Source organism: Bos indicus x Bos taurus, chromosome 11, assembly GCF_003369695.1.
Source record: "Bos indicus x Bos taurus breed Angus x Brahman F1 hybrid chromosome 11, Bos_hybrid_MaternalHap_v2.0, whole genome shotgun sequence".
Lineage (NCBI taxonomy): Eukaryota > Metazoa > Chordata > Mammalia > Artiodactyla > Bovidae > Bos > Bos indicus x Bos taurus.
In genome coordinates this window covers 71,363,797-71,384,040 of record NC_040086.1, presented here as the reverse complement: position 1 = coordinate 71,384,040, position 20,244 = coordinate 71,363,797, and the positions used below count along the sequence as shown (strand labels likewise).

The 20,244-nt window shown below is 37.5% G+C and overlaps 1 protein-coding gene across 5 annotated transcripts in view; it reads left to right on the top strand.

Annotated features, from left to right (window-relative positions):
• BABAM2 (BRISC and BRCA1 A complex member 2) overlaps window positions 1–20,244 on the top strand; it is a 478,108-nt gene that overhangs the window by 176,777 nt on the left and 281,087 nt on the right. For all 5 annotated transcript variants that reach the window (XM_027555768.1, XM_027555767.1, XM_027555772.1 and 2 more), the window contains one exon: window positions 17,716–17,790. In XM_027555768.1, the coding sequence (XP_027411569.1) occupies window positions 17,716–17,790 (75 nt within the window). The remainder of the gene's footprint in view (window positions 1–17,715; window positions 17,791–20,244) is intronic.

Genomic DNA, 20,244 nt, shown 5'->3' with positions numbered 1-20,244 from the left:
TTTCATCCCAAAACAATGAATTTCACCTTTTTCTCAAGCGCACATGGAACCTTCTCCAGGATAGATCACATCCTGGGCCATAAAGCTAGCCTTGGTAAATTCAAAAAAATAGAAATCATTCCAAGCATCTTTTCTGACCACAATGCAGTAAGATTAGATCTCAATTACAGGAGAAAAACTATTAAAAATTCCAACATATGGAGGCTGAACAACACGCTGCTGAATAACCAACAAATCACAGAAGAAATCAAAAAAGAAATCAAAATTTGCATAGAAACGAATGAAAATGAAAACACAACAACCCAAAACCTGTGGGACACAGTAAAAGCAGTCCTAAGGGGAAAGTTCATAGCAATACAGGCACACCTCAAGAAACAAGAAAAAAGTCAAATAAATAACCTAACTCTACACCTAAAGCAACTAGAAAAGGAAGAAATGAAGAACCCCAGGGTTAGTAGAAGGAAAGAAATCTTAAAAATTAGAGCAGAAATAAATGCAAAAGAAACAAAAGAGACCATAGCAAAAATCAACAAAGCCAAAAGCTGGTTCTTTGAAAGGATAAATAAAATTGACAAACCATTAGCCAGACTCATCAAGAAACAAAGGGAGAAAAATCAAATCAATAAAATTAGAAATGACAGTGGAGAGATCACAACAGACAACATAGAAATACAAAGGATCATAAGAGACTATTATCAACAATTATATGCCAATAAAATGGACAACGAGGAAGAAATGGACAAATTCTTAGAAAAGTACAACTTTCCAAAACTCGACCAGGAAGAAATAGAAAACCTTAACAGACCCATCACAAGCACAGAAATTGAAACTGTAATCAAAAATCTTCCAGCAAACAAAAGCCCAGGTCCAGACGGCTTCACAGCTGAATTCTACCAAAAATTTAGAGAAGAGCTAACACCTATACTGCTTAAACTCTTCCAGAAAATTGCAGAGGAAGGTAAACTTCCAAACTCATTCTATGAGGCCACCATCACCCTAATACCAAAATCTGACAAAGATGCCACAAAAAAAGAAAACTACAGGCCAATATCACTGATGAACATAGATGCAAAAATCCTAAACAAAATTCTAGCAATCAGAATCCAACAACACATTAAAAAGATCATACACCATGACCAAGTGGGCTTTATCCCAGGGATGCAAGGATTCTTCAATATCTGCAAATCAATCAATGTAATACACCACATTAACAAATTGAAAAACAAAAACCATATGATTATCTCAATAGATGCAGAGAAAGCCTTTGACAAAATTCAACACCCATTTATGATAAAAACTCTCCAGAAAGCAGGAATAGAAGGAACATACCTCAACATAATAAAAGCTATATATGACAAACCCACAGCAAACATTATCCTCAATGGTGAAAAATTGAAAGCATTTCCTCTAAAGTCAGGAACAAGACAAGGGTGCCCACTTTCACCATTACTATTCAACATAGTTTTGGAAGTTTTGGCCACAGCAATCAGAGCAGAAAAAGAAATAAAAGGAATCCAAATTGGAAAAGAAGAAGTAAAACTCTCACTATTTGCAGATGACATGATCCTCTACATAGAAAACCCTAAAGACTCCACCAGAAAATTATTAGAACTAATCAATGATTATAGTAAAGTTGCAGGATATAAAATCAACACACAGAAATCCCTTGCATTCCTATACACTAATAATGAGAAAACAGAAAGAGAAATTAAGGAAACAATTCCATTCACCATTGCAACGAAAAGAATAAAATACTTAGGAATATATCTACCTAAAGAAACTAAAGACCTATATATAGAAAACTATAAATCACTGGTGAAAGAAATCAAAGAGGACACTAATAGATGGAGAAATATACCATGTTCATGGATTGGAAGAATCAATATAGTAAAAATGAGTATACTACCCAAAGCAATTTATAGATTCAATGCAATCCCTATCAAGCTACCAACAGTATTCTTCACAGAGCTAGAACAAATAATTTCACAATTTGTATGGAAATACAAAAAACCTCGAATAGCCAAAGCGATCTTGAGAAAGAAGAATGGAACTGGAGGAATCAACCTACCTGACTTCAGGCTCTACTACAAAGCCACAGTTATCAAGACAGTATGGTACTGGCACAAAGACAGAAATATAGATCAATGGAACAAAATAGAAAGCCCAGAGATAAATCCACGCACATATGGACACCTTGTCTTTGACAAAGGAGGCAAGAATATACAGTGGATTAAAGACAATCTCTTTAACAAGTGGTGCTGGGAAATCTGGTCAACCACTTGTAAAAGAATGAAACTAGAACACTTTCTAACACCATATACAAAAATAAACTCAAAATGGATTAAAGATCTCAACGTAAGACCAGAAAGTATAAAACTCCTAGAGGAGAACATAGGCAAAACACTCTCTGACATACATCACAGCAGGATCCTCTATGACCCACCTCCCAGAATATTGGAAATAAAAGCAAAAATAAACAAATGGGACCTAATTAAACTTAAAAGCTTCTGCACATCAAAGGAAACTATTAGCAAGGTGAAAAGACAGCCTTCAGAATGGGAGAAAATAATAGCAAATGAAGCAACCGACAAACAACTAATCTCAAAAATATACAAGCAACTCCTACAGCTCAACTCCAGAAAAATAAATGACCCAATCAAAAAATGGGCCAAAGATCTAAATAGACATTTCTCCAAAGAAGACATACAGATGGCTAACAAACACATGAAAAGATGCTCAACATCACTCATTATCAGAGAAATGCAAATCAAAACCACTATGAGGTACCATTTCACACCAGTCAGAATGGCTGCGATCCAAAAGTCTACAAATAATAAATGCTGGAGAGGGTGTGGAGAAAAGGGAACCCTCTTACACTGTTGGTGGGAATGCAAACTAGTACAGCCACTATGGAGAACAGTGTGGAGATTCCTTAAAAAACTGGAAATAGAACTGCCTTATGATCCAGCAATCCCACTGCTGGGCATACACACTGAGGAAACCAGAAGAGAAAGAGACACGTGTACCCCAATGTTCATCGCAGCACTGTTTATAATAGCCAGGACATGGAAGCAACCTAGATGTCCATCAGCAGATGAATGGATAAGAAAGCAGTGGTACATATACACAATGGAGTATTACTCAGCCATTAAAAAGAATACATTTGAATCAGTTCTAATGAGGTGGATGAAACTGGAGCCTATTATACAGAGTGAAGTAAGCCAGAAGGAAAAACATAAATACAGTATACTAACGCATATATATGGAATTTAGAAAGATGGTAACGATAACCCTGTATACGAGACAGCAAAAGAGACACTGATGTATAGAACAGTCTTATGGACTCTGTGGGAGAGGGAGAGGGTGGGAAGACTTGGGAGAATGGCATTGAAACATGTGAAATGTCATGTATGAAACGAGATGCCAGTCCAGGTTCAGTGCACGATGCTGGATGCTTGGGGCTGGTGCGCTGGGACGGCCCAGGGGGATGGTATGGGGAGGGGGGAGGGAGGAGGGTTCAGGATGGGGAGCACGTGTATACCTGAAATTAAAAAAAAAAAAAAATTAAAAAATTAAAAAAAAAAAAAGCAGTCCTGGCTTTTGCTCTTGAAGGTGTTAAAATCCAGTTAAGAAGACTAAACACGTATTTGTAAAAGATGAAATAGCAACGCTAAATAGATTGCCTCAAATGGGATGGACAGCCTGTGTATGAATTCAGAAGAAGACCCAATCACTGAGAAATGAAGTAACTATGGAACCTTCACTGGTGAACCGGAATTGACCTAGGCCCTAAAGGAAGGTGGAGATAGGTAGCACTATAGGTAGAGGAGGTCAGCGGGTTATGTAGTTGCAGAGAAACTTGAGGGAAATTCCCCAGTGTTCAGTGATTAGGACTTGCACTGCAGGGGGCCCCGGTTCTCTCTCTGGTTGGGGAACTAAGATCCTGCAAGCCATGTGGTGCAGCCCCCAAAAAAGAAAGAAAAACTTACAGGCGTAGCATATGTGGGAGACAAGAATTATAAGTATTCATATGACTGGTTTACGGATCAGTAAATCACATCTCTAATGTCTTACTGTAGCAAGAAAACATTTTAATATGAAATAAATTGATATAGGAAATAAAATATGAAAACTAATATATTCTTTTAATAAAATAGAGCAAGAATCAATATGTTCTTCCTGGGCTAAATGTGAATCCATGTATTGTGGTTCTCCTGATCCTACTAGTCCACCTGATAAATATTTTCTGTAAGGAATCTAAGACTGTGCATAATGACTGAAGACCTTTGGATTACAACATCCTGTGTTCATTTGAGAGGATGGTGGCTTTCTATTCCCCTTTCTGTTTCCACTTTTGCCATTACTGAAGTTTTCTTTCTAGAACATATGTTTACATTCTTAACCTTCCATTTCTGCTCTAAAAGTACAAGGCTCTAAAAATCCTGAGATGCCTCTTCCGTTTTACCATCAGTTGGCAAAAGGAAAAATTTAAAAACAATGTAGAAGAGAGAGCGAAGGCTCTCGTCTCCTGTTAACCTTCTGACAAGCAAGTTAATTTGAAATACACTGCTTTTCCATGTCACTGCAGACACTCTTCTTTTTTCTCCCCAGTTTCCAGTTAGAGGATTTCACAAAGTGCACATTTGAAAGTAAACACTAAAATTAAAAAAAATATATCAGCACAAACTCTTTATTATTCTTTGCCATGGTCTTTTTATGAAGCCATCTCTCTTATTGCTTTGTCCATCTCCTTTAATGAATAGAGTTTTTAATGAGTAGAGTTTTGAACACTGTTTTCTTAGTTTGTGCTGGTTTTATAATTTTTAATAAATGCCATTTTTTTTAAATCGAGAGAAAACAGATGATACTTTGGGATGCAAGGTTACCTGTTCAGAATGAAGAATTCTAATGTTCCTGCATGATCAGAGTAATTTTAAGAAGATATATTAAATAGTTACAGATTCACAAGAAGTTGCAAAATAGTACAGAGAGGTCTTATACCCCTTCACCTGGTTTCCCCCAGTGGTTATATTTTATAAAACCAAGAAATTGACATTGATACAAAGTATGTGTATGCCATTTTATCACATGAGTAATTTCCTGTAATCACCACTGTAGTCAAGATTCAGATTACCACAAAGACCTCCCTCCTGCTATTTGAGCAGTTATTTTTAAGATTAGAATTTTAATTTTGATGAATGTCCCAATGTAAGCTATAGATACTAAAATTATATATACTGTTTTAATACAGTATATCAACATAAAGGTACATTATAAGTTTTCTCAGTGGACAAAATTTAAGGTCTCACTTTATACTGTAAATAATCAACTGCTTTCCTGTGTCAGTAGTATCTAAAGAACCAATGTCAGTTAGTAGTAACAAAGCACAGTAAGCAAATTTGTGAGTTTTTCTTTGGCTTTTAATTACCAGAGCTCAAAGTTAGTTTATCATCCCTAATATTTTGATCAAAGGCATTTTTCTTTCCTGCTATGAAAAGAATGTTTTGAGATGTTCTAAAACCACATATTTTCACATATTTTACATATTAAAGAGCACCAGTGGGTGATCTGTGAGATAAAACATTTTTTTAGCAACTGATTTTTTCCTTTTGTGGGAATTTTCTTAATAATGACATATGATGGAGACTGAAACAATTACCCCCGCACCCCCCTTTTTTTTTTTGCTGTACCTGGCCACAAATCCCAGTAAGATTTTAAGAATGTATGGCTTATCAACTCTGGCGACATTTTAAAATACCGTGCAGAGAAGAAAGGAGCCATTTCATGATAGCTCTTCATCTGAATTAATGACATGATTTTGTCACCCCAGCTTGCTGTGATATTATGTTTGAAGGAAAGTATATGAGCAGTGTTAAAAGATAAACTGAGACATAATAAAATTTTTAAGTTTATTTGAGCAAATGTTGATGCATAGTGGTTAGGAGCATTCTACTGCTAAGAGTTATGGGCAAGGGATTTAGAGAGAGGACTTGGAAGAAAAGCAAGGCAGTTGTTTGGCTAGAGCTTGAAGTGGTTGCGTTATTTGGAAAAGACTAGTTGGCTGTTTGTGACTGGCTATTCTTAATCTTAAGGCATTTACAGAAAGTGATTCTGGCTTAGGTTTCCGTTTGCTTAAGTTGGCTACCAAGGCATTAGAGTCATCTCATCCTTATGGTCTCCTTGTTTGATTAATTTTATAACAAGGTGGTTCGAGTGTAAGCTCCTTTAGGGCAGAGGCTTCAACAATACGTGAACAGTCAGATGTTCAAGCTGGGTTTAGAAAAGGCAGAAGAACAAGAGATCAAATTGCCAACTCCATTGGATTATAGAAAAAGCAAGAGAATTCCAGAAAAACATCTTACTTCCGCTTCCTTGACATTGCTAAAGCCTTTGACTCTGTAGATCACAACAAACTGTGTCATACACTAGTCATATAACACACATGAGGCTACTGAGCACTTGAAATGTGGCTGGTCTGAACTGAGATGTATGCAAATGTGAAATACAGAGTTCAGGAAACTGGCACAGAAAGTGGTCTCATTAATAATTTTTCATGTTGATTATATGCAGAAATGATAGTATTCTAGATATACTGGATATATATTATTGAAATTAATTTCACCTTTTTTTTTTTTTTACCTTTTTAAATATGGCTATTCAGTTCAGTTCAGTTCAGGCACTCAGTCATGTCCGACTCTTTGCGACCCCATGAATCGCAGCACGCCAGGCCTCCCGGTCCATCACCAACTCCCAGAGTTCACTGAGACTCACGTCCATCGAGTCAGTGATGCCATCCAGCCATCTCATCCTCTGTCGTCCCCTTCTCCTCCTGCCCCCAATCCCTCCCAGCATCAGAGTCTTTTCCAATGAGTCAACTCTTGGCATGAGGTGGCTAAAGTACTGGAGTTTCAGCTTTAGCATCATTCCTTCCAAAGAACACCCAGGACTGATCTCCTTTAGAATAGACTGGTTGGATCTCTTTGCAGTCCAAGGGACTCTCAAGAGTCTTCTCCAACACCACAGTTCAAAAGCATCAGTTCTTCGGTGCTCAGCTTTCTTCACAGTCCAACTCTCACATCCATACATGACCACTGGAAAAACCATAGCCTTGACTAGACAAACCTTTGTTGGCAAAGTAATGTCTCTGCTTTTGAATGTGCTATTTAGGTTGGTCATAACTTTCCTTCCCAGGAGTAAGCGTCTTTTAATTTCATGGCTGCAGTCACCATCTGTAGTGATTCTGGAGCCCAGAAAAATAAAGTCTGACACTGTTTCCACTGTTTCCCCATCTATTTCCCATGAAGTGATGGGACCAGATGCCATGATCTTCGTTTCTGAATGTTGAGTTTTAAGCCAACTTTTTCACTCTCCTCTTTCACCTTTATCAAGAGGCTTTTGAGTTCCTCTTCACTTTCTACCATAAGGGTGGTATCATCTACATATCTGAGGTTATTGATATTTCTCCCAGCAATCATGATTCCAGCTTGTGCTTCTTCCAGTCCAGCGTTTCTCATGATGTATTCTGCATAGAAGTTAAATAAGCAGGGTGACAATGTACAGCCTTGACGCACTCCTTTTCCTATTTGGAACCAGTCAGTTGTTCTATGTCCAGTTCTAACTGTTGCTTCCTGTCCTGCATATAGGTTTCTCAAGAGGCAGGTCAGGTGGTCTGGTAGTCCCATCTCTTGAAGAATTTTCCACAGTTTATTGTGATCCACACAGTCAAAGGCTTTGGCATAGTCAATAAAGCAAAAATAGATGTTTTTCTGGAACTCTCTTGCTTGTTCGATGATCCAGTGGATGTTGGCAGTTTGATCTCTGGTTCCTCTGCCTTTTCTAAAACCAGCTTGAACATCTGGAAGTTCACGGTTCACGTATTGCTGAAGCCTGGCTTGGAGAATTTTGAGCATTACTTTACTAGCGTGTTAAATAATGTCAAATTGCCTAGAAGGATCAGAATAGCTGGAGGGTCTGGAAAAGGGTGACCCTTTCACTGCTGGCCACGATGATGGAGTGGATATTCTGGTGACACCATTCTGCCACATGGAGCAGGGGATACAAGGGGCTTCTCATCATCTCTGTTTAATTTATGCCACTTGGGAGTTAAAGTCTGATGGCATTTCACCTGTGGCAGGGATAAACTTGTTTTTGCGCCTTTGGAAAAATGTGTATCATGGTAGTGAAATCTATTAGAGTCACTTCTTATAACTGTCCAGGTTTGTTTGTTTTTGTTTTTAACCGCATGGAACTATTGGGAGTTGAACAGTATTTAAAATAATAGAACCAATGACAGGGGCTCTAAAATTTTCATTGTTTGTGTAATGGAATTTGCTATATTGGATTTTGACCTGTATGTCTCTAAGAGTACTTAGGATCTTGTCACAACCGTTTATTTGTCAGGTTTTTACTTTATTTACTAAAAGTGGTTGTGTGCATGTATGGGTGTGTATGTTTGGGCCTAAATTTCTTTATATCTCAAGATGTTTAAATATGGTAGGTTTTTCAATTTTACTAATCTTTAAAAGGACCTTTATTATTATTATTTTTGGAGGCCTGCGATTCATGGGGTTGCAAAGAGTCGGACATGACTGAGCAACTGAACTGAACTGACTGATCAGTAGAAAATTCCAATTTTCCTTTAGCAGCAGGGCCCATCAAGTAGAAAAAACCTGGTTTTACAGAAACATATGAAGCACAGAGGAAATCCTTTGCCCGCACCTCGCAGAGCAACGTGTGAGGAAGGACTGGAATTGTGTCACCTCACTTGTATTTGTGATGCCACTTGTTGGTTCTGAAGTCTTGGGTGCCTTGCCACATTCTTGGTAGTACTTAGCTGTTGGGGGCACCCCTTGCACAGTTTCCTCAGCGTGAGGAGAACGTATGAGTATCTTCAAAGAACTGACTGAGTCCAGTTTTAAAAAGCTTCTCTCTACATATAAAAGGAAGAAGATCAAGAATCTCGTATTTGAAGTGTTCTGTAAGACAGGTCCTCAGACTTTTTTTTAGGGCCTTGGGGAAATGTATGTATAACTGTACCCTACCTTTCCCAAAGAGTTGCCTGGTTTTCAATTCTTTTCAATGAATTTGTGGTAACAGTAACTTTTTCATTGTAAAAACTGTGGAAGTAGTGTTGATTAGATCAGGAGACACCTGAGCCAAGCAGAGTTCTTGCCTAGGAGTTTGGAGTTAGTTGTGAGAGTAAGATTGGTCTTGTTAGGAATAGCTGGTCTGTAACATGTATATCTAGGACCTTTTTTCCCCTCAAATTATCTAGTCAAAAGAATCAGAAAGTGGTAAATAGAGAGTAAGATGAAGCACAGAGAGAGCAGAGATAAGAGACAGAAAGTCCTGGGGGCATTAGAGTTCTTTGAACTGAGGTTGGACTGCTTTTAAAATATTAGATTCCCTGAGATACTGCATATCTTTAAAATAAAGTATCTTTTATTTGCTCAGTTTAGTTTGAATTAGAATTCTCTCACCTGAAACTAAGAGTCCTAACTTAGTTACCTCCAATGCATCTTGTAAATATCTCCCTCCAAGCATCCCTTTGTAATATTTTGTCTGTCTGTCAAGATAGACTTTAAGCTCTGTGAATACAGAGACTGTATTTTGTTGATCTTAACATCTCTATTATCCAGCCTGGAACTTGGCATGGTGGGTGCTCAATAAATGCTTGTTGAATACATGAATGAGTATATGATTATAAGCATCTCATTATATATACTTCTAGTTTTATTTTTCAAATCTCTAAAATGTTTTTGAGTGGGTAATATATTCTAGTGTTCAGAAATCAAAATGTATATAGTAAAAGGTCTCCCTCCCATCATTGTCTTGTGTCCACCCAAATCAAACCTCCTTCCTTTCTTTTTCCTACCCCAAAAAGCGCTGGTGTAGCTTTTATCTAGTGTAGTTTTTCAGGGTTTCTTTATGCACATATAAGCAAATACAAATACACACATACACATATATACATACATATATGCATGTGTGCATGCAAAGTTGCTTCAGTCATGTCTGACTTTGTGCGACCCTATGGACTAGCCTGCCAGGCTCCTCTGTCCATGGGATTCTCCAGGAAGGAATACTGGCATGGGTTTCTTTGCCTTCCTCCTGGGGATCTTCCTGATCCAAGGATCAAACTTGCATCTCTCCTGTCTCCTGCATTGGCAGATGGGCTGTTTACCACTAGTGCCACCTGGGAAGCCCCTATATACATAGATATTCCACCTTTTTATGCAAATAGTAACATATATTACATACCCTGTTTTGCAGCTTACTTCTGACTTTATATAGCTCAGATCTTTTTTCCATATAAGCATTCCTTTAAAAAAATGATTGTATATTACTACACTGAATAATTGAACTGTAATTTATTTAATATGAATTTATTGTTGGGCATTAAAGTTGTTTTAAATCTTTCACTGTTACAAATAACACTGTGGTAAATAATCCTGTACATCTGACTTTGCCTGTGTTCCAGTATGTCTATAAGATAAATAACTAGAAATGGAATTGCTGGATTAAAGATTATATGTGTTTATAATTTTATCACCAGAATGCCCTCAGAATGTTTATACCAATTTATTAACCCAGCAGCAACATATGAGAGTGGTTGTTTCTCCACAGCATTGCCAGTTGTAAATTAAGCATATTTGCAGATTTCTGTCATGTTCCACTTTGCATAATGGCCAGGTAGCTCCTGTTAGACTAACTTATCCACAGATACAAAGCCATGTGCCTTAAGGCACTGGAGAGTGATCAAAAGCAGGCAGATATTAGATGGGAGGTTGATACTTAGAAGGGAAAGCAGAGCTTATGGGATAAAATCTAAATATCTAATATGTGTGAAAGAAAGCAGGCAAATAATTTGATTAAGTAATGCCCAGATATTTTCAAATAGAATGGAAGACATGCATTTACAGATCTAAGAATCTCAGCACACCCCAAACAAGACAAATGCAGGGAAAAAACAAGGCACGTCATAGTCAAAATACTGAAAATCAGACATAAAGAGAAAATCTTAAACCACCACAGAAAAGAACACTTTACATATAGGTGAAAGTTATTTGTGTCACCACTAACTTTTCATCAAAAACAGTGGAGATCAGAAGACAGTGCAGTGCTATCTTTAAAGTGCTGATAGATTTCTCCCAGTCTGTTTGGTGAAAAATGATACTCAATTTAGTTTTAATTTGTATTTCTTTTGATATGAATGAGGTTAAGCATATTTTCATATGCTTAAGAGTCTCTTGTATTTCTTTTCTGTTTATCCTTTCTTTTTGTTCTCTTGGGTTTTTAATCTCTTCATTAAGAGCATTGTTGTTTGTGATGGAGTTGCAAATATACTTTCCTCAGTTTGCCAGTTGTCTTTTAACTTTGTTGATGGTGGTTTTTATCATCCAAGCAATTTTTATGATCAGGTAGTCCAGTTTGTCTATCTTTTCTTTTGTGGCTTTTGAATTATAAAGTCATTCCCTGCTGCCAGCTTGTATAAAGACAGTTGTCAGTGTTTTCTTCTATATGGTTTCAATTTTTACACTGAAATCCTTAGTCCACTTGGAGTTTTTCCTTATATATGATGTGAAATATGGGTCTAAGTCTTATTTATTTCTAGATGACTACCCAGTTGTCCCACATTATCAGCTAGGCACTAAATCTTCTGGACTGGTTTCCTGTCCCATTAGTATGTCTGCTGATGTAACAGCAGACTATCCTGCTATAATTACTTTGTTTTTATATGATGCTTTGCTGTTTGGTATAGCTAGCCTCCTTTCATTGCTTTTCCTTTCATTGCTTTTCTTCTTCACAGTTTTCCTGGCTGGTATTTAGTCTTTTATTCAGAATAGAAGACGTTTATCAGTTCCTGGCTGGTATTGATTGTTTATTTTTCCACACAGTCTTTTGACTCAGCTTTTTAAAGTTCCCTCAAGTAATGAGCCCCAAAGCCTGGACAGGGGCTTCAGGCCAGGTCTTCCTGAATATGCTCTCAGAGCTCTCTGCCCTTTTATGGATATTATTTTTTGGGGATTTTAAATTATGGGAGTATTATTTTATTTTGGATTAATGACTGACTCACTCACTAGAATATAAGCTCCAGGAGGGCAGGAATCATGTTTCTTTTACTCACTGTATTTGTAGTGCCTCATATAAGGCCTGGCACATGTGAGGCTCTTAATCCACAGTAATGAATAGGTGAATGACTTTTGAATCTTGAGGTTGAGTTTTGACTCTCTCTTACACTCTCAATGACTTCAGGCAGGTTTCTTGACTGTTCTAAGCCTCAGTTTTCTCATTTCTAAAGTCGATGTAAATGAATTATTCCTACTGAACTGGGCTTTGGGAATAACTAAATGATATATCTTAGAAAACATTTTTGTGAAGTGTGAGATGTTCTAATTAGACTAACTTTGGCTTTCCTTCTCACCTGTGGTAGATAATTATGCATTTAACAAGGAACAGTCTCTAGATTTAGGCTGTTGGTTCTGAGTCCATTTGAAGATTCATCTACCAAGCTGTCACACAGCTGAAGTTAGTCACTCTTGAGTATTTCTTAGCTTTTAGCCACCTAAGCATTAAGACAGTCAATTTCAGATAACAGCTTGTTTGTTGACAGCAGACTGTCTCTAAGAAAGGAAATACAATTTCACTTTGCAGAGCAACCTTGTTTTGGAATCCATTCTGCACAAGATGTCTACCTGCCACTTCTGAAAGGAAAAGAGAACTATGACGCAGCTGCTGTTACCAGAAGAAAAGCTTAGACCTAATAAACTGCCAAAACTCAGCGTTGTTAGTTTAAGTTACTTGCCAATGTACTATAACTTGAAGGAAAGAGAGGATGTGCATTTTTATTGCTAATGCTGGGGAGATTGCCATTAAAGCAGTTGGCAGAACGGCTGACATTTTAACGGTCGTAGATCAGATCATCTTCTGCGTCTATCGAAGAGAAGATTTGACCAAGGATTGACAAAAAGGAAATCAGATGATTCTGTTGACTTGGCTACATCTAAATGTCTCCTTTTCGGCTTACAGGAAAGATTGCTATGGAAGCAGTCTTTGATGTTGCAACAGAGTGGCTGTAAATTGCTTGAATAACTCTTGGAACTTCAAATATAAAAACACAGGAAGAGTCACTGTCTGAGGTCGAACTTGAGGAGTTTTCACTTGTGTTATGCTCCTCATGTAATGTTTGGGGCTCAAATTTTACATAAGATATGTTTTCAATCACTGTTTACTCAGTTTCCCAAAAAAGGGTTCACTTACAGGTTGCAAGGAAAATCCGTGGCAACTGAAAACTGAATTCTAGAACCTTAGTCTCCAACGTTTCTGACGCTATTAGAAACAAGTGCAAAATTTTCTTTGTTCTCTCAAAGGCAAAATAAAGAATGTATAGTAGGCTTGAAAGTTAGAGATCATAAAGTACTTTTTATGGTTTCCAAAAAGTTCAAATTCTTTACACACTCTTAAGGTTTTTTTTTTATTATTAATTTAGTTATGTAAATCAGCCCTTTTCTGATAAATAATATTAATCCTGAGATCAACATTTCTTTTATTGTGAATTTAGCTGTATAAATCAGTCTTTTGCCACCAAACATAAATTTATATTAGTTCTAGGATCAACATTTTGAGAAGGGATAAAATAGGGATCGTCTGAGCATTTTAAAAAGAATGTTGGGCAAAAATAGCCAGTGGAATAAAAATACATTGTGCAAGCTAAAATAGGGCAAAAGAGCTAAAATGCAGCCCATGGACTAAAATAACTGGCAGTTCAAATGAGTCCAAGGGCTAAATATGTGAATATCTTCCGATTACCTTATATATAGAAGAGTTTTTAATTTTTTAAATTGCACATTTCACTTTTTGTTGTTGTTTTCAAAAATACTGTAAAAGCCATTGAGTTTAATAAACTAAAAGATCGGAGTTTGTTAACATTTTAACCTACAGGTTGACATTTTTAGGCTAGTAGGTAGAAATGGCTATTGATTGATTGGTAGGGAGTTTATCTAGTAGGCATTTAATGTTCACTCTTTTTATGAGTGAGTCTTGCACAGCCTACAGGGGTTTAGCAGTGGTGCACACTGGGAAAGTTTCTAGGAGACCTGAGATCAGTGTTAGTGCTTATTTGTGCCAGAGACACTGACCTTGTTGCTGTTTCTTGAACATCCAGGTGGACTCCTGCATCAAGCCTTTTTACGCTTGTTCTCTTTACCTGAGATATTTCCGCCATGTTTCATATGGTTTACTTCCTCACCTCTTTCACATCTTTGATCAGTTGTTACCTTGTCAGATGCCTCTATGAAGAAGCTAAATCACTACCATCTGAGACTTTTGAGCCAAGGAGAAACGTAATCTGACGAACATTGAACGGATCTGTCTTCCTGTGGTGATGGGAATCAGTTGCACGTGAGCGATGGCTGAAGCGTTTAGGTGTGGTTGCAGTCATCTGGGCTGGAGATAACAATGGCTCAGGTCAGATGGCTGTGGAGGTGGTGGAATGTGGCTGGACTGAGGATATAAATTGACAGTAGAGTCAGCAGGATTTGCTGCCACTTGGAATGTGGACGCAAGAGAAACATAAGAGTCAAGAGTGATGCTGAAGTTTTTTGGCTTGATAGAATGAAATCGCCATTCTCTGAAACGAGGAATGAATATCAAAGGGAAAGTACAAAATCAAGATTTGGGTTTTTGTTGTCATAGCTGGATAAATGAAACTTGAAGTAGAAAAATATCTGAGATGGAGATAAAATATTTGAGAGTCATCCCGGCATAACATCAGGAACCTGGATGAAGTAACCTGGTCACCTGGGGAGTGTAAAGAAAAGAGGTCTTGGGAAGAAGTGCTGGTACACAACAGTATTAAGAGGTTAGGGAGACCAGAGCGAGGGCCAGTGAAATAAAAAGCTCAGAGAGACTGGCTCTTGGAAATCAAGTAGAGAAGTTTCCAGGAAAAGAGTGATCAGCTATGCTGGAATGCTGCTGATAGAACAGCAAGAAGATAAAGACTGAGAAAGGACATTAGAGTTGGCAATGGTGTGGTCACTGGTGACCTTCGTGAGCTGTTTTGGGAGAGGGATGTGGTGGCAGGGCTGACTTAAGAGGCTTTTGGAGAGAAAAATAAAAGAGAAAATGTAGACGTCAAATATAGACTAATCTCTAGAGAAGATAATTTTGTATAGTAGAACAGAGAAATGAGATGGGACCTGAAGAGGGTATGAAGTCAAGAAAGACCTTTCAAATGATGTTTGCATGCTGATGGGAGTGAGTGGATAAAGAGGAAAAAATAGAGTTTACAGAAGATGGAAAAGGGGGACATTGCTGGGAACCTGTATTCTTTGATGAGTCTTCCTCCCTATATAGCCTTGTATGCATCACTCAAGGGAGACTTTTCTGTTCTTTCCAAAATCTCACTGGGCTGGATTACCCTCTTATGTGTTAGTTGCTCCGTCATGTCCAATTCTGCGACCCCATGGACTGTAGCCTGCTAGGCTCCTCCATCCATGGAATTCTACAGGCAAGAATACTGGAATGGGTTGCCATTTCCTTCTCCTGGGGATCTTCCCGACCCAGCAGGGATGGAACCCAGGTCTCCTGCATTGCTGGCAGACTCTTTACCCTCTGAGCCTACAGAAAAGTCCCATATTCCCCTCTTATAAGTTCCTGTATAATTCTGTTTCTCCCATACATACCCCTTTCAAAGTATGACCTCCTGTACTTACACTTCACGGGGTATGTTAGTCCTCTAGCAGCTTCAGTTCAGTTCAGTTCAGTCGCTCAGTCATGTCCAACTCTTTGTGACCCCATGAATCGCAGCACGCCAGGCCTCCCTGTCCATCACCAACTCCCAGAGTTCACTCAGACTCACGACTAAAACCACACTTTCTAATAATCTGGGACTATAACAGAAGATAAGAATTTTATCAGGCTCTTTCACAAACCTTCTCCTCCTGTCCATCATGACGAAGTGTTTATAGATCCTTAAGTGGCTCTCAACTGTTCTCTTAAGTGTTCGGTTGTTAGTAGCCTGTGCGACTGGGGTTCCATACTGTGTCAAAGATGATTCTGAGGTTTCTGGCTTGAGAGACCAGAAGAATCGAATTAGTATTTACTGAAAAGAGGAATAAATATCAAAGGAAGAGCACAGCTGCTGAGCCCTAAGGAGTAGCATCATTTCTCACCATTGGCATTCCTGGTGGCATGATGACTTCTGGGACCTCAGCATTGATTCTGGCCATTTGATTCTCTGTTTTCTGCCTTTTCTGTCATGGGATTAGGCTTGTGGGGTTGAAGAAGTACTCTGTCCTTAGCCAGAGGTTGATGTTAGTGAAAAAATGTTGCATGCAGTAAAACAAACAACACACAACTATGTGGATGGTAGCTATCATTTTTATCTTTTGAGCTCAAGGTTTATATTTCTGTTTGCATTTTCAAGGTTTTAGGTCACAGTTAGGGCCAGGACCTTGAAGCCAGTCACTTGGGTGTTTGTAGAAAGGAGTGGTGACTCTTGTGAAATCTTATGTAAGAGGTGTGCATACATCCTTAAGTGTATTCATCCACCCATCCATAAAAAATGTTTATAAATGCTTGCTACATTTAAAGATGTGTTAGGGAGTTTGAAGTGCTTGTTTTGTCAGGAGGGAAGAGGTAGAGATTCAGGGAGCTCTTTAGAGGTCATAATGTGAAAAAGGCAGAGACCACTCCTTAGAGTAGTTCTAGCTCATCCCGAGAGTTCTTTGTTCAAACAGCACATCGTAAGAAAACCCATGGTATCATAAGGAAATCCCAAGCTGCACTGCAGGCTTGCTGTCAGAGAGGCTGAAAGACCTAGACCCTCCTACCTCAGCACCCCTCTTTGTTGCCTTTGCAGAAGTTTCTTCGAACTCTGAGGTGTCTGCATAGCACAGGTGGAAAAACCCCTCCTTCTAGACCATGACAGAGTTGTTTCTCTCTTTTTTTTTTAATGTCATTCCTTAGTCTTTCCCATCATAAAAAATACAATAAATTATGATGATTTCCCACTTTAAATTGAGAGGGAAACTTTTACATGAGTTTTCTGTTTTAGAAAAAAAAATAGAAGTTATTATTTAACTTGGTTAAATGTTTTAAATCACAAAACCTCTGTACATCTTTCCTATAGAGACTAGTTCATAGAACTGCTGAAAAATTTTAGTTGATGATGATGATATTAACAGATCATCAGGAGTTTAGAGTCTTATTTGGGGTACCTGCTGATATACTCCTTTATATACGTGGATAGAAGTTTGACCTTTGTTCTTACTTCCAGATGTAGTATAAAAGATGGTGATTTATGTCAGTAGCCCATGGGTTATAAGTGAAATGGTCTGAATGCTTTAGTAAAATCGGGTGAATCGAATGGGCAGGTCTGTGCCTATTGTTTGGATTTTAAAAAAATCACACATTCATGTATTCTTTTGATACTGTTAAAAAACAGAAAGGTAGTACTACTGCATTATAATTCTAGTGCACATTTAAAATGCAGATTAAAAATTCTAATTGTATTTTTTAGTAACTAATAATTTAATAATGCTTTTTGATCCTCCCCTGCTTTTCCAACTTTCTTTTCTTGCTTGATGTTAGGAAACCCAAATTGAAGATGCCTACAGTTCAAATAGGTTGAACTTGTGGCCTTGGCTGTAATTGTCACTTCATAATCTATTTTTTATTTTAATCTTATTATTAAACCTTTTTTATTTCTTGCAGACTGGTGAATTTTCAGCTCGTTTCCTTTTGAAGTTGCCAGTGGATTTCAGCAATATTCCCACGTACCTGCTCAAGGTAAAAATGTATGATTATCGCTATAAGAATGCAGTTGAGCTTTTTAAGTCATTATTTAACTTTGAATATTTGTATAGTTTGCCAACATTTTGTTTAGATGATGAATTCTATTAAAAGTTTTATTGCATGAAGATCCAGTGAGTTAGTTACCTAACAGCTAAAATCGTAGCCCTAAAAAGTAATTTCAAAATGGACTTTCCTTATAAGATAAAATTAGTGTAAACAAATTAAGCCTTGGGAAAAAGACTGCCTTTAGTTAATGATCTTTTGGAGATGAAAGACTCTTAAAAATTACCTTAATATTCATTTTGTCTTTAAGTAGGATTGCATATTAACTATTTTGTGTTACAGGGCATTTCATTCTCTTTATTTATGTTAACACTTGATCTCAGGCATCTTCAAAGTTGGACTGCCCTAGAGAGATCTATAACTGAATTAGGTCAGTGTATATGGTACTTTAAAATACAGCGAGGGCAGGGGATGGCTTGGGAGCCGCTGCTTTGGGAAGGGGTCTGCAAAATGCTTTGTAGAGGAGAGGTGGAACCCAAATCCACACGAGGCTGTGATTGTTGTTGTTTAGTAGCTCAGTCGTATCTGACTCTCTGTGACCCCATGCACTGTAACCCACCGGAGTACTCTGTCCATGGGATTCTCCAGGCAAGAATACTGGGGTGGGTTGCCATTTCTTTCTCCAGGGGATCTTCCCAACCCACGCATCGAACTTGGGTCTCCTGCATTGGCAGGTGGATTCTTTCCCACTGAGCCACCAGGGAAGTCAGGTGAAAGAAACTAAATGGACCAGTGAAATGGCAAGTTCTGAACAGGAACTCTTGAGACAGGGGCCTAAGTTTATCGTGGATGTGGTTTTGGGTATCGCCTCAGCCACGTTTAGCCTGTGGTGATAATAGCTTTGCTGTAATGTAAGAAAAATTTCTGCCTTCCAAATTTGATGTTATTCAGAGAGTTAATCATATTTACAGTCTAGAGAGAAGACAAAATCCTCGTGCAAGTATTCCTGTGTATTATTGTAGTCATAAATAACATGAGATTATTCCTGATAGTGATTGGAATTAAAGTATAGTCTGATAGAATATAAACTGTAGACCATAGGAAAAATTAGGGCTTTTTTTTTTTTTTAGCATTCTACCCATGGGATTTATTAGTTTTTTCCCCCCTAAGTAAAACATGGGATTTTTGTGCCTCATTAAATTTTCATTTTTTATTTCTAGTTGACTGTTTTCCCACTCTGTATCCAAGAGTTGTGAAATCCAAGTGAGAATGAAAGTTAGCAATTTATATTAGTTTCTCAATACTTCTGTTGTGGAAAATATACATATTAGACCTGTAATTACCAAGCATAATTAATTTGGTTTCAACAGTTACTGTGCTCTATTAGAATAACAAAGTCTCCTTGGAGACTCTTACGTAACAGACTCACTGACTTCCATATGTCCAGTTAAAACTCTATTTCTGCTCATTTAAAACAAAATTTAATAGTATATGAGAGGATTATTATTCACATAGTCACTTTAATCCTTAGTGTATAGTTACAGTGTCTTTGCTTTGATCTGTTGGGCCTTATCAGTTTGAATGGTTATCCTGTTTATTTGAACTTTGTGTTGCCTCTGCTCATGTTCTTGAAGGTCAAATGAAAAAAAAAAACCCACTTCTTGGATCATAATCTATGTAATTTTTTTCCCTCTTCAAAATCAAATTTCTGTATTTTCTGTTCTAAGAATTCTATCTTCAGATTGTTATGCCCTTACTTTCCTTGCCAGTCAGATAGGAAAAAGGTAGAACCTATTTGGCAAAATTGGAAAGTGTTTTTTTTTTCCTCTCCCAAAGTACAATGAAGTACTTTTTCTACTCTAAGTAAAAGACCTACCTTGCAACACTAATATCTTTCTGGATCTTTTAGTTCCTGCAAAGAGAGTAAAACAACAGGACAAAAAATATCAGTATAGGCAGGTTCATTTTTCGCCATACCCTCTCCAGCATTTATTATTTGTAGACTTTTTGACGATGGCCATTCTGATTGATGTGAGGTTATATATTATTTTAGTTTTGACTTATATTTCTCTAATAGTTAGCAGTGTTGAGCATCTTGTCATGTACCTGTTGGCCATCTGTTTGTGTTCTTTGGAGAAATGTCTATTTAGATCTTCTGCCCCTTCTATTTAGGTCTTTTTTATTTGATTTTTTTATTGAGTTGTATGAGCTATTTATATGGGTTTTTTTTTTATATTGGGTTATATGAGCTGTTTGTATATTTTGGATATTAACCCCTTATTGGTTATATCATTTGAAAATATTTTCTCCCGTGTAGTCGATTGCCTTTTCATTTTGTCGATGGTTTCCTTTGCTGTACATAAGCTTTAAGTTGAATTAGGTCCTGTTGATTTATTTTTCCTTTTGTTTTCTTTGCCTTAGGAGACAGATCCAAAAAGTATTGCT